The sequence below is a fragment of the Sphaeramia orbicularis genome, chromosome 11 (assembly GCF_902148855.1).
Source record: "Sphaeramia orbicularis chromosome 11, fSphaOr1.1, whole genome shotgun sequence".
NCBI classification, from domain to species: domain Eukaryota; kingdom Metazoa; phylum Chordata; class Actinopteri; order Kurtiformes; family Apogonidae; genus Sphaeramia; species Sphaeramia orbicularis.
The window spans coordinates 44,422,642-44,437,452 of NC_043967.1; the positions used below are offsets into that span (position 1 = coordinate 44,422,642).

Consider the following 14,811-nt stretch of genomic DNA (forward strand, 5'->3'; position numbering starts at 1 on the left):
GTTAGATATATGTTGTTTGTTTATTTTACTGATGATATTATTGATTAAACTGACATTTGACTGTTCTCTTTTCTCTATTTTCTCTTTTCTTTATTGATTTATCTTGTCTCTTAGCCGTCTTAACTCTCTTTTTTTAATTAATGTGCTGTAATATATTGTTTTTTTAGGGTGCCTATTGTCATCAGGCCGGGATACTAGTCATGTTGGCTAAAGCTGCCCCTTTTTAACTGTTATTGATAGTTAATTAATTGGGATTGTCCACGATATAATAAACAAATAAACAATAAAGTTTGAAAAATATAAACAGATATCTTTGGCACAGGGACAACTTTTGCCTAATTTTTTTCAATCAAAAATGCTGAAGCGAGAGTTGGGGGTACTTTGCTAAAAAAAAAAAAAAAAAAGTCTGTTTCAGGGGGTTCTCCACTGTAAAAAGTTTGAGAACCACCACTGGTTTAACCCATAAAGACCCATAATCCACCAGTGCCTGAAAGCATCTACTGATCTAAACTATTTAATACCTGTTGATCCACTAATCCTATCAATACATTTTCATACTCATCAGATATGACCCATTTGGACATTCAGAGGCTCATAGTTACCATGGAAACACTGTCATTTTCTACAACATTGATTGAACACCAGTAAAACCCATGGAGTTTAATACGTAACACTGGATGGAGACACTTGGTTTATGTTCAGGTAATGATATGTTTTACTGAAAAAGTCACTTTTTCTTAAAATTTCTCTGTTTTTAGTAAAATAGACCTCAAATGTAATCTCAGCATGATGATTAAAGTACATGATCAATAAATTAAATATAGGAAAATACCTGATTTTCACAGAAAAAATGCAAAACAGAGAGAATGACATTATAATAAATGGCAATAAATCACTTAAAAAAGGTTAAATAAAGAGAAAAATTAATTTGGGAACTGCTGCAAAAGTAGCACTGAGTCTTTATGGGTTAAAAATCACTGATCAAACATCCATAACACAGACATGAGTGCACATATGAGGGCCGTTCACATAAGTTCATGGCCTCACCCAGAACAGAACAACACAGACTGATAATTTATATTTTATTTTTCAACATAATCTCCATTTACAGCAATGCACTTGGTCCATAGATGTTCAAGCATCACTATCCCATCACGAAAGAATGTAACATCCTGTATTATAACAACCAGTATTTCTAGGTGAGGCCATGAACTTATTGAACAGCCCTCGTACATACTACATATAAGTCAGTCCTGGTAGTTTTCCAGTGCTATGAATTATAGTCTTGTGCAAACTGTGGGTTTTTGTTTGGTGCAGTCTCTTTACCATGATTATTAAAATATTCCTGGAGTCAGTGGATGAATGTTAAGGGAAAAAGAGTGTCAGGCAGACCAACAGTGGTGCAGACAGACAGACAGACAGACAGACAGACAGACAGACAGACAGACAGACAGACAGACAGACAGACAGACAGACAGACACACACACACACACACATGTTCCGGGTGGAGGCAGGATGATGGGCTCAGGATGAAAGCTCTGTCAGGTTCATGAACTGCAGATGCTTGAACTGCCAAACACCATGTGGACCTGCTGACCCCCCCCCCCCCCCAGCCAACACTAACACTGTCAGTGTTAACAGTGTTAACACACACTGCCTGTCTTTTAAAATGCAATCAGTACAAAAAAAAAAACAACAACAAAAATCTCCAAGGTGAGCATGTTTGGCAATTCAGTGTGTCACTGTAGACAGTTGCATTTTTTAGAGTACCCCAGGTTGAATGTATTTTCTTAGTCTGAATCTGTATTCATGAATGAGGGATGCTCTTGGGTTGTTTTTTTTCAAACCCATTAATAAGTAATGTGTGTGTGTGTGAGTATGTGTGTCCAAACATGAGGCTGCAAAGATGGTGCATATAAAGTATGCATGATGGAGTATGTGGGTTTATTATCCAGAATGATGAAAATGAGCATGAGTGTGGTGTTTACTCAGTATTTGTGTCAGAATGGGACAGTGTGCCAAGAACGGAACATGAACTTCCAGTTACAGAGCTGAACACTGGTGTTTATCTGTGGAATCAGCAGGTTTAGATTCACTGGGTGTATTTTCATTTTACACAGAGCTGAAAAAACAGAGGACAAACCAACACAAATGATCTTAGTTCGATGTTAGACTAGTGCATGCCTCCACACTTGATTGATATTCTTCCAAAACTTATTCATTTAGTGGATGTGAGTGTGTTTATATCATTTCCAAACTATTCAAACCCTTCAGAGAGTCCTTCAGTCATATGTTTCTTCCCTTCACTGGTCAACTTTGTCTATAAGTATAAACACTGGTGCCTTATTTGAGTCCAGATCAGGGTCTAGGGGACTCCAGAATGAAGTCGATGCAGAAATCTGTTCAAATACAGCTGTAAGTACAGCTGTATTAAAGGGAAGCAGCTGACGGCTCCTTCAGACGAATACTACAGAACTGTCTAAGTCAGGTTCAGGAGTCATTCTGGTCTAAGTCGTTTTATTTGGACCTCTAATGAGTGTCCTGGTCCATCTGTGAATTAAACCTCTGTTGTCTGCGAACACCACAGCTCACTTACCTAATGAGCTGTGTTTTCAGAGTTTTAATGAGTCAGTAAGTTAACGAAGTTCAACAGGGACGAGGGATCTGATGCCTTATCCCACACCAGGGATGGATGGATGGATGGATGGATAGATGGATGGATGGATGGATAGAACGATAGATAGAACGATAGATAGAACGATAGAACGATAGAACGATAGATAGATAGATAGATAGATAGAAAGAACGATAGAACGATAGAATGATAGATAGAACGATAGATAGAACGATAGAACGATAGAACGATAGAACGATAGAACGATAGATAGATAGATAGATAGATAGATAGATAGATAGATAGATAGATAGATAGATAGATAGATAGATAGATAGATAGATTTTCATATTCAATTGAGAATCCACAATCGGACAATAAAAAAATGACTAGTTTTTTCATTATTCATGTACAAATCAAAACTCAAAAATCAAAAAATGAGTTGTTTTTCATTCTTTCAATTATATGCACAAATTAAAAATTGGAAATAAGCAAATTGACCAAAATGTTGGGTTTCATATTGACATTTTTGACATCCGATTGAGATAGAACGATAGATAGAACGATAGATAGAACGATAGAACGATAGAACGATAGATAGATAGAACGATAGATAGATAGAACGATAGATAGAACGATAGATAGAACGATAGATAGAACGATAGAACGATAGAACGATAGAACGATAGATAGATAGATAGATAGATAGATAGATAGATAGAGTCGAAACATGTCAGTGTAAAAATCTACTTTTTCTTTCAGGAAGTCTTTATATTTTCAGTACACAGTATGAATCTAATCGGATCAGTAAGTTAGCGTTTAGCATTAGCTCACACATGACCCCTCACAGTTGAGTCTAATCCAGGGGTGTCGAACTTGTTTTAGTTTAGGGGGTCATATACAATGGGCCGGACCAGTAAATAATATAATAACCTATAAATAACCTAATAAATTTGTCTATTATTTGATTTTTTTTTTGTATATTGTTTATCATCATTATTATTATTATTTTTCTATTGTTTGATTGTTTTAAATTTGTGTGTTGTTTATTATTATGATCATTTTTGTTTCATATGTTTTGTATTATGTCTGTGTCTGAAATAACCTAACCTAACCTAACCTAACCTAACCTAACCTAACCTAACCTAAATAATAATAAATTGTTTTCTCTTTGTTCAGGTTATTCCCCTTTTCATAATGCAATTTTACTTTCACACTAAAACAACCATGTACAATCAGAAATATCTAAACATAAGTGCAGTTTCTACAGTATTATGTCTCTTACTAACACAACTTACAGATCACAGTGGATCTACAAATGCACAAAACATTCACTAACAGGCAGAATGTTGTAAAAATTGTACTTATTTTTCTTTCTTTCTTTCTTTTCAGGTTGTTCATATTTGTTCTGGTTATTCACATTTTAAATGTTAATATTTCCACAATGTAATTTTATTTTTTCACATTACATCAAGAACAATATTTGGAGTTGTCATTATTTATAGGTTATTATACTAAGGGGTATTTTTTTGGTTCAGTTTGTTTGATACTTTATTTTCATACTAGATTGGGTTTATAGATTGCCAGTGACCCAGAACAGATGTGATTACATTTTGGGAAAGTAAGTCAAAGTTCATATTTTTTTTTATTAATTTTTAAAATCTTTTTTTTAATGGCTGAAATTTGTCTAAACTGTCATCAGCACATGCATACACATGATGACATCAGCTGGATTGATACCAAAATAAGCTCCAATACATGTGAGGGGCGGGGTTTGCTGTGCCTGGCACCACTTGTACTTGAGATCACACTGGGCTGTATGTGACCCTTGAACTAAAAACGGTAACATCTTCATTCTAATTATTCCAGTGGTCTGGATAGTTCTCCTGCTCTGTAAATCAGATAATATTTCCTAAAGTATCTGTAAATGTATTCTCTGCTGTACCATCATACAGAGCAAGGTTATCGTTAACGAAAACTAACGAAATGACGAAAGCTAGAATTGTAAAAACATTTTTGTTAACTGAAATAAATAAAAACTGTAACACTGGTCTACCATTTTTTTTTTAGAAATGATTTGCTTTAGAGATTAAATGTGCTAAATGTTACGTATTTTAATAAGATTCATTGGAAAATAAATGACAAAAGTGCCGGTTTGCTGATGTTTTCAAGGTATATGATTAAGTGTTATTACACATATATACTGGTTTATGTACATTTATATCATAGTTTTATAAATCTTCCACTAAATAGAACCTGTAAAGTGAATGTATTCTAATGTGCAGACAGTGTTTTGAAGTAGATCTTGTAGCTCTGAGACAAATATTCCTTTTGAGTCAAACCCATTCTCTCGTTAATTCTTGAATTTCACATTTTGACCCAAGGCTGGATCTTGGAAAGTTCAGCCAACCAGCATTTTTGACTTGATTTTTCTTTATCGGTGACTCTCGTGGTAAAATTTCATTACTTTTATTCTGGAAGCATTTTCCTTTTAGACCAGTGTAATTAAAAGAAAAAAACATAACTACCTCAAACTGTATTGTGTGCTTACAAAACTAACTAATACGTATAAAAATTATGGATAAAATTCCCTTCGTTTTCGTTTTTGTCAACGTCAGAGTGATGCAAAAGCGATTTATTTCACTCCGGCAATTTTAGCTGCTGGCACCATATGATATTTAACAATCCGTCACTTCTTGTCACTTGTGGTTTAGAGTCGTCTTCTGGTCCCCACTCTACCAGGAAACATGGAGACTACAGTTGGGAGAAAGCAGCAGAATCCCGTCTGGGATTTATTTGAATATGACAGAGAAGAAGATAAAAAAAAATATGAAAAAAAACCTGAAACTAAACTAAAACGAAGCATCTAGCAAATAACAAAAACTACCAAACTGCCCCAAATGTAAAACTATTTTAGGGACAAGACTTCACTGCCTCTGGGAATGTGAAAAGATTCAACAGTTTTGGCAAACTACAGGGTGTCCCATAAGTCTCCATACATAGGAAAAATAAACGTTTCTTGATATAAACCATTTTTATTTATATAATATGCTCTATATGACTGCCATTTTGTCGGGAACACATTTCAATGCGCGTCTGCTGAAGAACTATAAAGAAGAAATATAAAGAAATACATGTTAGAACCATATATGTATGGAATGTATTATGTCTCCTATGTATGGAGACCTTTGGGACACCCTGTATATGTGCTGAGGTTAGTGTGGTCATTAAGCACCAGTTACAGCCTAATCCATTATTGTGTCTGTTTGGATGTATCTCTGAATCATTGAGAACACATAAGTATACTGTTCAGTTTTTGTTAATGTTGGGCCGAAAGGCTGTTATGACCAAATGGGTTGGAGAAGAACCTCCTTCAATACATCTGTGGAAGTCTTTGATATCAGACTATATTTCTCTGGAAAGACTAAGATTTTATATTAACGATCAGAAGGATGTCTTTACAGCAAAGTTTGGAAAAGAGCTGGAATATCTGGGAACTCAGACTGCAACTACCTGAAACAGACTTAATAGGAACTTTTGAGATCATCGCTGTGGACATATTTTGGATCTGCCTTATATTTCATACAACCTGTATGTACCGGACTGGATAATTTTGAAAATGTTCAATAAAAAGAATGTTCAAAAAAACAAAACAAAAACTAACAAAAACTAGCAAACCTGCTCTAAATACTAATTAAAACTAAATGAATTAGAGAAAAAAAAGTCAAAACTAAATAAAACTAAACTATATAACGAAAAATCCAAAACTATTACAGGGTGGGGAAACAAAATTTACAATGAACATTTAGTTGTTTTTTCTCAGCAGGCACTACGTCAATTGTTTTGAAACCAAACATATATTGATGTCATAATCATACCTAACACTATTATCCATACCTTTTCAGAAACTTTTGCCCATATGAGTAATCAGGAAAGCAAATGTCAAAGAGTGTGTGATTTGCTGAATGCACTCGTCACACCAAAGGAGATTTCAAAAATAGTTGGAGTGTCCATAAAGACTGTTTATAATGGAAAGAAGAGAATGACTATGAGCAAAACTATTACGAGAAAGTCTGGAAGATACTATTAAAGAAGAATGGGAGAAAGTTGTCACCTGAATATTTGAGGAACACTTGCGCAAGTTTCAGGAAGCGTGTGAAGGCAGTTATTGAGAAAGAAGGAGGACACATACAGGGTGGGGAAGCAAAATTTACAATATTTTGAGGCAGGGATTGAAAGACAGTGTATGACCAATTAGTTCATTGAAAGTCATGAGAATTTATTTGCCACAAGAAAATGTACATAATAGAAAATGTTTTTATTCTATGTGTCCTCCTTCTTTCTCAGTAACTGCCTTCACACACTTCCTGAAACCTGCTGAGAAAAAAACAACTAAATGTTCATTGTAAATTTTGCTTCCCCACCCTGTAGAATAAAAACATTTTCTATTATGTAAATTTTCTTGTGGCAAATAAATTTTCATGACTTTCAATAAACTAATTGGTCATACACTGTCTTTCAATCCCTGCCTCAAAATATTGTACATTTTGCTTCCCCACCCTGTATAACCTTGATACAGAGGAACAGTGGGAGGCAACGACTGCAGATAATCTGCTTTAAAAACATTACTCTCATACACTAAATACTTTCCGATTTTATTAAAGCTTTACAGTTTTAAACAAAAACGACTCTGATTAAGACTTTTCATGAGCTTGGGATCAGAGCTCCCTTTTGTGTAACAAAACATTTTAGGAGGAGTTCAGCTCCTGTAACAGGTCGGCAGTCGGCTGGAACTTTCCAGTTTAGAGCCCTTTATGCATATACCGTTATTCCCTTTCCTTGGTCTGATTAAACAGACTGTCCTCTGAGTAAGACACACACACACACACACACACACACACACACACACACGCACACGCACACGCACACACACACACACACGTATCCATTCCCTTTTTCTGTCTTTATTTTACAGTTCATAGTCCTTGAGGTTTGATATCAGCGTTCCCTGCAGATTACTGCCTTGGATGGGTTTCCTATTTTGTGTCTGTGCGTGATTTCCATTTCATGCCAGCAGGAATCATCTCTGCATCTTGAATCACATGTCGCTCCATTATTTAGTCCTGTTGACTTCGCTCCAAGGCCAAGTACGCAGTTAAATACACTTTAAGGAGTATATTAGTGTTCTTAACTGCCTTTATATTTACACTGATTTCCTACATATAGTTCATTTACCTGAAAATTATGGTAAAAAGGCACTGGATATATATTATTTGGTGTGCATATATATATATATATATATATATATATATATATAGATAAAGTGCAAAAAGTACTTGGTTAAGAAAGCTTTATACGGTGATTTCCCTGTTTATTACTGGAGTCTCTGAAGAATTCAGAGGAAAGTCAGTCGTTGATGTTTAAAATCTTCCTGGTCCTCATGAATATATGCAGGTCCACTTCTGGTAGCTGGTCTCTTTCATCTCTGTGACCTTTCCATTTGCTTTTCCATCACACCGTTCTGCCAAAACCACAGCCAACATCCATCTACTGGGATTTGTTTCTCTACCAGCTGCTCGGTTGTAGTTCCGGTCATGCCCTACTGGTGGCAGTGTTTCTGCTGAGCTCTACTTCTCATCCACCACACAGATTTCTTCAGGGATCTTCTCCTCTGAGTCAGACCGGTCCGACAGCTTGTCTAGGTACTCCATGTCGTTGAAGCGCTCGGCAACACACTGGGCTGTCAGACGGGCTTCTGGGTCGTGGTCCCAGCAGTCTTGTATGGAGGAACAGACGATCTGAATACCCTGCAGGGGGAGCAGTGGAGACACTCACTGATTATGACCAGTATTAGATTTGTGTGGTTTTACATGTGCATCGGTCAGTGTCTACAAGTCTAATGAAAAAAAACAAAACAACAACCTTATATGGATAGTGTATCAGCATTTGCTTTGTTTCGGACTTTGCAATTTTTGCAGTTTTGAGAAGTGAAAACTCTGGAAACAGTGGTAGGAGTTTTTAGATAAAGGATGTGAAACTCATTTTAATTCAGGGAACACATACAAGCCCAACATGATCTGCAGTGGCTGGGACCAGTAAAACAATAGCATAATAACAAATAAATAATGTCAACTCTAAACTTTTCTCTATGTTTTAGAGTCAAAAACGTAAAGGTACATTATGAAAAGCTTTACACCTACAAACTATCCTGGAATTTCTTAAGAAAAATAAGTGCAATTTTAACAATAACAGGAATAATATTGTTAACATTGCACTTATTTCTCTTAACCCCTTTAGCCCTATCGGCCCACCCGCGGGCTGAAAAAATTACATTAATATTCATTTACTATAAATATATAATAAATCAGGACAATGGATGTTTTTTTCAACTTTTGCTCAAAGTTTAGACCCTAATGTTCATAAAAGTACATCAAAAGTGTATTTTAGTGCAAACTTTAATGTTCAAACTTGATTTTTAATCTTTGTGGAGTGAAATATACACTATTAAAAATCTCCGACACGAACAATTAATTTATGCATATCATCATCAGTCCAGCCGGAAAAAAACAGGCGAGGATAAAAAATTCTAATTTCTCTTTTAGTTTGTTACAGTTTACTCAAGCAGAGTAATAGATACAATATTTTAGACAATGGGAATAGATTCTGTGAGGTCTCTAAATGTCCATAGACACCAAGAACATCCATATGAACCTTATTATTGTGAAGTAATTTGTCATTTACTTTGGGTTTGTCTTTTTAGACGTTTTTTTCCCCTGAAAATATGGTCAGGGTTAAACAGGTTAAGACATTTCAGTTTGTCCATATTTGTTCAAGTTACTCCCATTTTTTGTGAAAGGACAGTTTGCACATGTAAACATTTTCATGTAATTTTACTTTTTTACACTGAAACAAAGAGAAACATTTAGAGTTGTCATTATTTATAGGTTATGATGACAGTATTTTACTGGTTTGGCCAACTTCAGATCACATTTGTCTGTATGTGGCCCTTGAACTAAACTGATTTTGACATCCACGACTGTTAATATCTTCAGTGAATTTTTTTGCATTTCACAAATTGATCCCATGAGCCAGATTGGACACATTGGTGGGCTGGTTTTGTGGTTGACACCCCTGGTTTACACTCTTCAATAAAAACATTAAAACCACACTATAAAACACTCCACTAGAAGTTAAAGTTCTGCCTTCAAAACTTTCCTCAAGTTGAAGTAGCCTATGTAAATATTATCAGCACGTCCACTTAAAAGTATGAAAGTAAAAACTAGTTATTGTTTAGTAATAATAATACTACTTTATGAACGTATATCTTGCATTTCACTGTTCTAGACGACCAATTCTTTGTAAAATGTGAATTTTTAGCGAGCTTCTAAAAACATCCCTACTTGATGGTTTGTCACTATGCATTTTCCTATAAGTTCCTATAAATTCCTATAAGTTTTAATGAGTTTAACCCTTTCATGCATAGTGGTCACTACAGTGGACGGTTATTCTACAGCTGTTCTCTTGTATATTCATGGGTTTTGTTGTTTTAGTTCCATATCAACCAAAAAAGTGGACGCTAATGCATCATCTCAAACACTGACATTCATACCATTACTGTAAATTTGCTGTTCTAGATAAACCTGATCTACAGTGAAATGTTTGAGTGTAAATCAGTTGCTTGTTATTGTTATTAAACTGCAATTGAAAGGTTTTTTATTATTATTATTATTATTATTATTATTATTATTATTATTATTATTTTGCATAATATCTCCATGAAGTGAGTAATGACTAATATTAGAATATATTAAAAATGTGAGAAAACAGCAGATTAGCAGCATTACAAATGTTTTTATTTTATAGTTTTCACACAATATATCAGTAAAAAATTAAAAATTAAATGCATGGTGTCTGTCAAGCTGAGTGGACATTTTTGGAACTTCATGAAAAAAAGGTGAATAAAAAATAAGTTCAATCACGTTCTTTTTTTTGCATCTAAAGAAAAATAAAAACACTCCGGAAAAAAAAAACCTTGATTAAAGTTCTCATAATTCATACATGAAAGGGTTAACATAAGAAGAATTCTCTCAACATGTACAGGAATTGGAATTTTTAATGGATAGGAAAGGCTTGAAATCTGTAATCTGAGAAGTAACTAAAGTGTCACACTAATGTAACAGAGTAAAATGTACAGTACTTGTCTTAGAGATAAGGTTAAAGTTTGCTTCATTATTCCTGTGTGTAATGCTGCGTTTCAGGCCACCCATAACTTGTGTTTTTCCAAACTTGTACCAGTGAAAATGCACTGGAATGTCAGTCCAACATGTGACTTCCATCCATGAACTCGTACTAGGTCGATGTACTTCCAGTTCTGAGCTCTGACATCACGTAGCCCGTAAAATAACAATGGTGGCCCCCATGGATGCATTCTGAAAATGTTTACATCTACAAACTGTCCTTCAAAACCATGTGAATAACATGAACAAACTGAATAAATAAGTGCAATTTCAACAACATTATGCTTCAGTTTATCATTTACAGACATAATATTGTTAAAATTGCACTTACTTCTCTAAAGACATTTCAGGTGGTTCATATTTGTTCAGGTTATTCACAGTTTTTGCAAAATTATACTTGGTTTTAGTGTAAATACATGAAAATGTTTACATTTACAAAGAGAAAAATTTGGAGTTGTGAGTATTTTTAGGTTATTACTATAGTATTTTACTGATCCAACCCACTTTACATCACATTGGTCTGAACGTGAAAACTGAACTAAAATGATTGTTATTATCTTAGTGTAGTTTTTGCATTTCACGCATTCATCCAAAGGGCCGGACTAAACCCTTTGGTGGGCCGGATTTGGCCCCCGGGCCGCATGTTTGACACCTGTGTATTTGAGTATAAGTATAAAGTTACATATACCGTATTTTTTGGACTATAAGTTGCTCCGGAGTATAAGTCGCACCAGCCACAAAATACATAATAAAGAAGAAAAAAACATATATAAGTCACACTGGACTTTAAGTCGCACTCTTTAGCCCTTTCTCTGCGACACTTCAGCCCATGGGGAACTCAAAGGTGAGGGGGACCTCGTCCATGTTAATAATATGATCGGGTGTCACGTTGTGCTCAGTTACATGCTTTTCAATGAACTCACAGAAACTGCCGACCTTGGCTTGGAAGTCTGCTGGCAGTTTTTGGGACATTGTTGTCCTTGCTCTGATAGAGGCGGCTGCGTCGCATGAAGCGGTAACACCAAGAAGGTCCTCCCGCAAAGGGATTTATATTCATCTCCTTGGCAACTACCTGGGCGTGGAGACGCAACTGCACTGTTGACAAGCCTCTCCCGGCAGCACGTTGTTCAAGCACCCATGTGCAAACTCGTTCCTCTAGCTGTGGCCACCTAGCTTTTAGCCCGTGATTAGCTTTTTTTTGTTTTCTTCATTGCAGTCGGAGTAATCTCCGCTTTTCGCCAGTCCCTCACAAGTTTCTCGCTCACTCCAAACTTTCTTTCTGCTGCTCGATTACTGTTTTCAGCTGCATATTTCACTACTTGCAGCTTGTAATCTGCAGAACATGATTTTCTTTTTGATGGCATTTCTTTTCAGCCCTTCTCAGTTGTCTTTATAAGTTACCAGTAATGTTGAAATTTTCAATTTTCAGTGGTACAGAAGTAGCAGGTACAAATACAAAAGCCTAGAACACCCTCTTGCGGTTGTCAGTGTGAAAATAATGAACATGTGAAATTATATAATAATGTGTCAATAATTTCACATGTAAGTCGCTCCAGAGTATAAGTCGCACCCCTGGCCAACCTATGAATAAAAGTGCAACTTATAGTCCGAAAAATACGGTAATGGAAATACTGTTGTGCAGATGTTCTACTTATATTAGTGCAGTGTGTGTTGGATCTTCTTACTGTGTGGTTGATCCAGCTGTTGGGGATCTCAGGTCTTCCTCTGTCTCTGATGACGCTGTCCTTCATGCTCTCCACACACGGGTGTTCCCTCAGATTCCCAAAAGGTGGCTCGTACTCTTTCACCTCTGCAAGTCATCACACACAAACAAGAAATATTGGAACCAATGCCAAGTCTAAGGTGTGAACTTAGTCAGTGGTTTGTTTTCTTGCTCCAGACGCAGCTCTGTTGAACGGAGACTAGATCAGAGGGCATCGACACCTCTCAAAGGATTCACTGTGCACTCTAAATTAAAACTGCAGGTTGAGACTTTAAATAGAACCGAACGGGCGCAAACAACCGGAGAATCCTGCACTGCTGACAGTAACCAACAGGGAGTTTTTCCGAAGAGAAAAACTTATTATTATCACATTCTTACCCTCAGCGTCAGTGGGCTTAAAGTATCACACAACACAGCTCTGGCTTTGTGTTGGTTGTCTTACACAACAAAATACCAGTGTCTGTCAAAGGCAATTTACCAGTCGAGTTTATTCCAGAGCACCGGAGCTGAGCGTGCACTCTGGACACGAGGGGTCAAGAGTTTCCAAAGAATATTTATCTTTACATGGATTCTTGTATCCTTGGAGTAAAACTACAAATCAAAATCCAATTTGCTTTGAAGCATGGAGAACAAAAAAAAACAACAAAAAAAAGCAGAGAAATGAGTAAGAAAAGGCACGATAAGGAACATAACTGTGTGAAGAACGTTGGAAAAATAATTAGTTCTAGCAGATTGTCAATAATTAAAAGATAAGCAGAAGATTAAATAGCAGCATATGAATTACAATGCATTGAACAAATATCCCCTTTATAAGATAATCAGACTGTTGGAGCAGCTGCTTTAGAACGGAAATACTGTAGTGTTCCCTCACCCAGGAAGACAAATACATTTACTCGTGCGTGGGCCTGTGGGGAACAACAGGTTCTAGATCCTCTGATCCAGTTCATTCTTTTACTTTCTTGGTAAATTCCACTGGTATTTTCAGTTGAACAACCTCTCAGCTGGTATGTCTGTTTCTGCACATGAAATATGACACCATGGCAATGTGGACCCGTAAAGGGGGGGGGGGGGGGGGTAAACATGTCAAATTCATGGGGCCTAGAATTTCTGGGGGGCCCATAGAGAAGTGGAGGGGGTCCAGTGGATACAGATTAGACGTTATGAAAATTTCATGTAAGATCCGTTATATAATAGAGGAATAGAAGTCAGGAGTCAGACGTTGAAATCGTGTTAAGTTTCAGATTCATAAGTTGCATTAGTTATGGACCGCACCCCCACGTATCTCCCCTGACGGTCTGACAGATTTTATGAAGGGTCCACAACATTTACCTTTCATGGGGCCCACAATTGGTAGCGGCAACCCTGCGTGGGCCTATTAAGTAAGTAAGTAGGTAAGCAAAGTTTATTTATAAAGCACTTTTCACATAAAAATCATAAAGTGCTGTGGGTGCAATAAAACAACATAATAATAATTTCATAATTGGATAATAGATTTAAAGAGTGGGCGAATAAAGGCATAACAGCTATATGTAAGATTATAAAGGATAATATACTACTTAGTTTTGAAAGAATTAAAGAGAAATATGCTCTAGAGACACAAGATTTCTATCGTTACCTAACGCTGAGACACTTTGTTAATGAAAAAATAAAAAATTTAGCAGAAAAAAGTAATCAGTTATTGGATGTATTCATAAGGGCTCATGTTTCACACAAAAATAGAGGTATAATCTCAGGTCTTAATAAAGGGCTTATTAACATGAAAACACATTCCACTTTATATATAAAAACAAAATGGGAAATAGAGGGAGGACTGGATCTGACAGAAGAAGAGTGGATAAGAGTCTGGGAATATCAATGGAAGTGTAGTGGTTCACAGAGTTGGAAAGAGTTTGGCTGGAAAAGTTTGATTAGATATTTCATTACACCACATCAAAAGTCCCACTATAGAGATAACTCCTCAATTTGCTGGAGAAAATGTGGTAATACAAATGCAAATCATTATCATCTCTTCTGGAATTGTTCAGTTATCGAAAATTACAGGAAGGAAATACATAAGGAAACACAAGAAATTATCAGGAGCCACTTATCCTTTGAATGTAAATCTTTAGTTTTTGGACTTATACCAGAAGGATGGCCAAAGAGAGACAAATTTTTATTTAATATCCTGCTAATAGCGGCCAAAAAAGCCATCACAAGAAAATGGCTTTCATCAGAAAGCCCAACGCTGAGCATGTGG

General features: G+C 36.0%; 1 protein-coding gene across 2 annotated transcripts in view; it reads right to left on the reverse strand.

Moving 5' to 3' along the window:
• Nucleotides 1-7,258: 7,258 nt before the first annotated feature.
• LOC115428716 (TGF-beta receptor type-2-like) overlaps nucleotides 7,259-14,811 on the reverse strand; it is a 108,992-nt gene continuing 101,439 nt past the window's right edge. For both annotated transcript variants that reach the window (XM_030147901.1, XM_030147900.1), the window contains exons 6-7: nucleotides 12,538-12,662; nucleotides 7,259-8,422 (exon numbers count right to left, since the gene is read on the reverse strand). In XM_030147901.1, coding sequence (XP_030003761.1) covers nucleotides 8,243-8,422; nucleotides 12,538-12,662 — 305 coding nt within the window. In that variant the 3' untranslated portion in view covers nucleotides 7,259-8,242. The remainder of the gene's footprint in view (nucleotides 8,423-12,537; nucleotides 12,663-14,811) is intronic.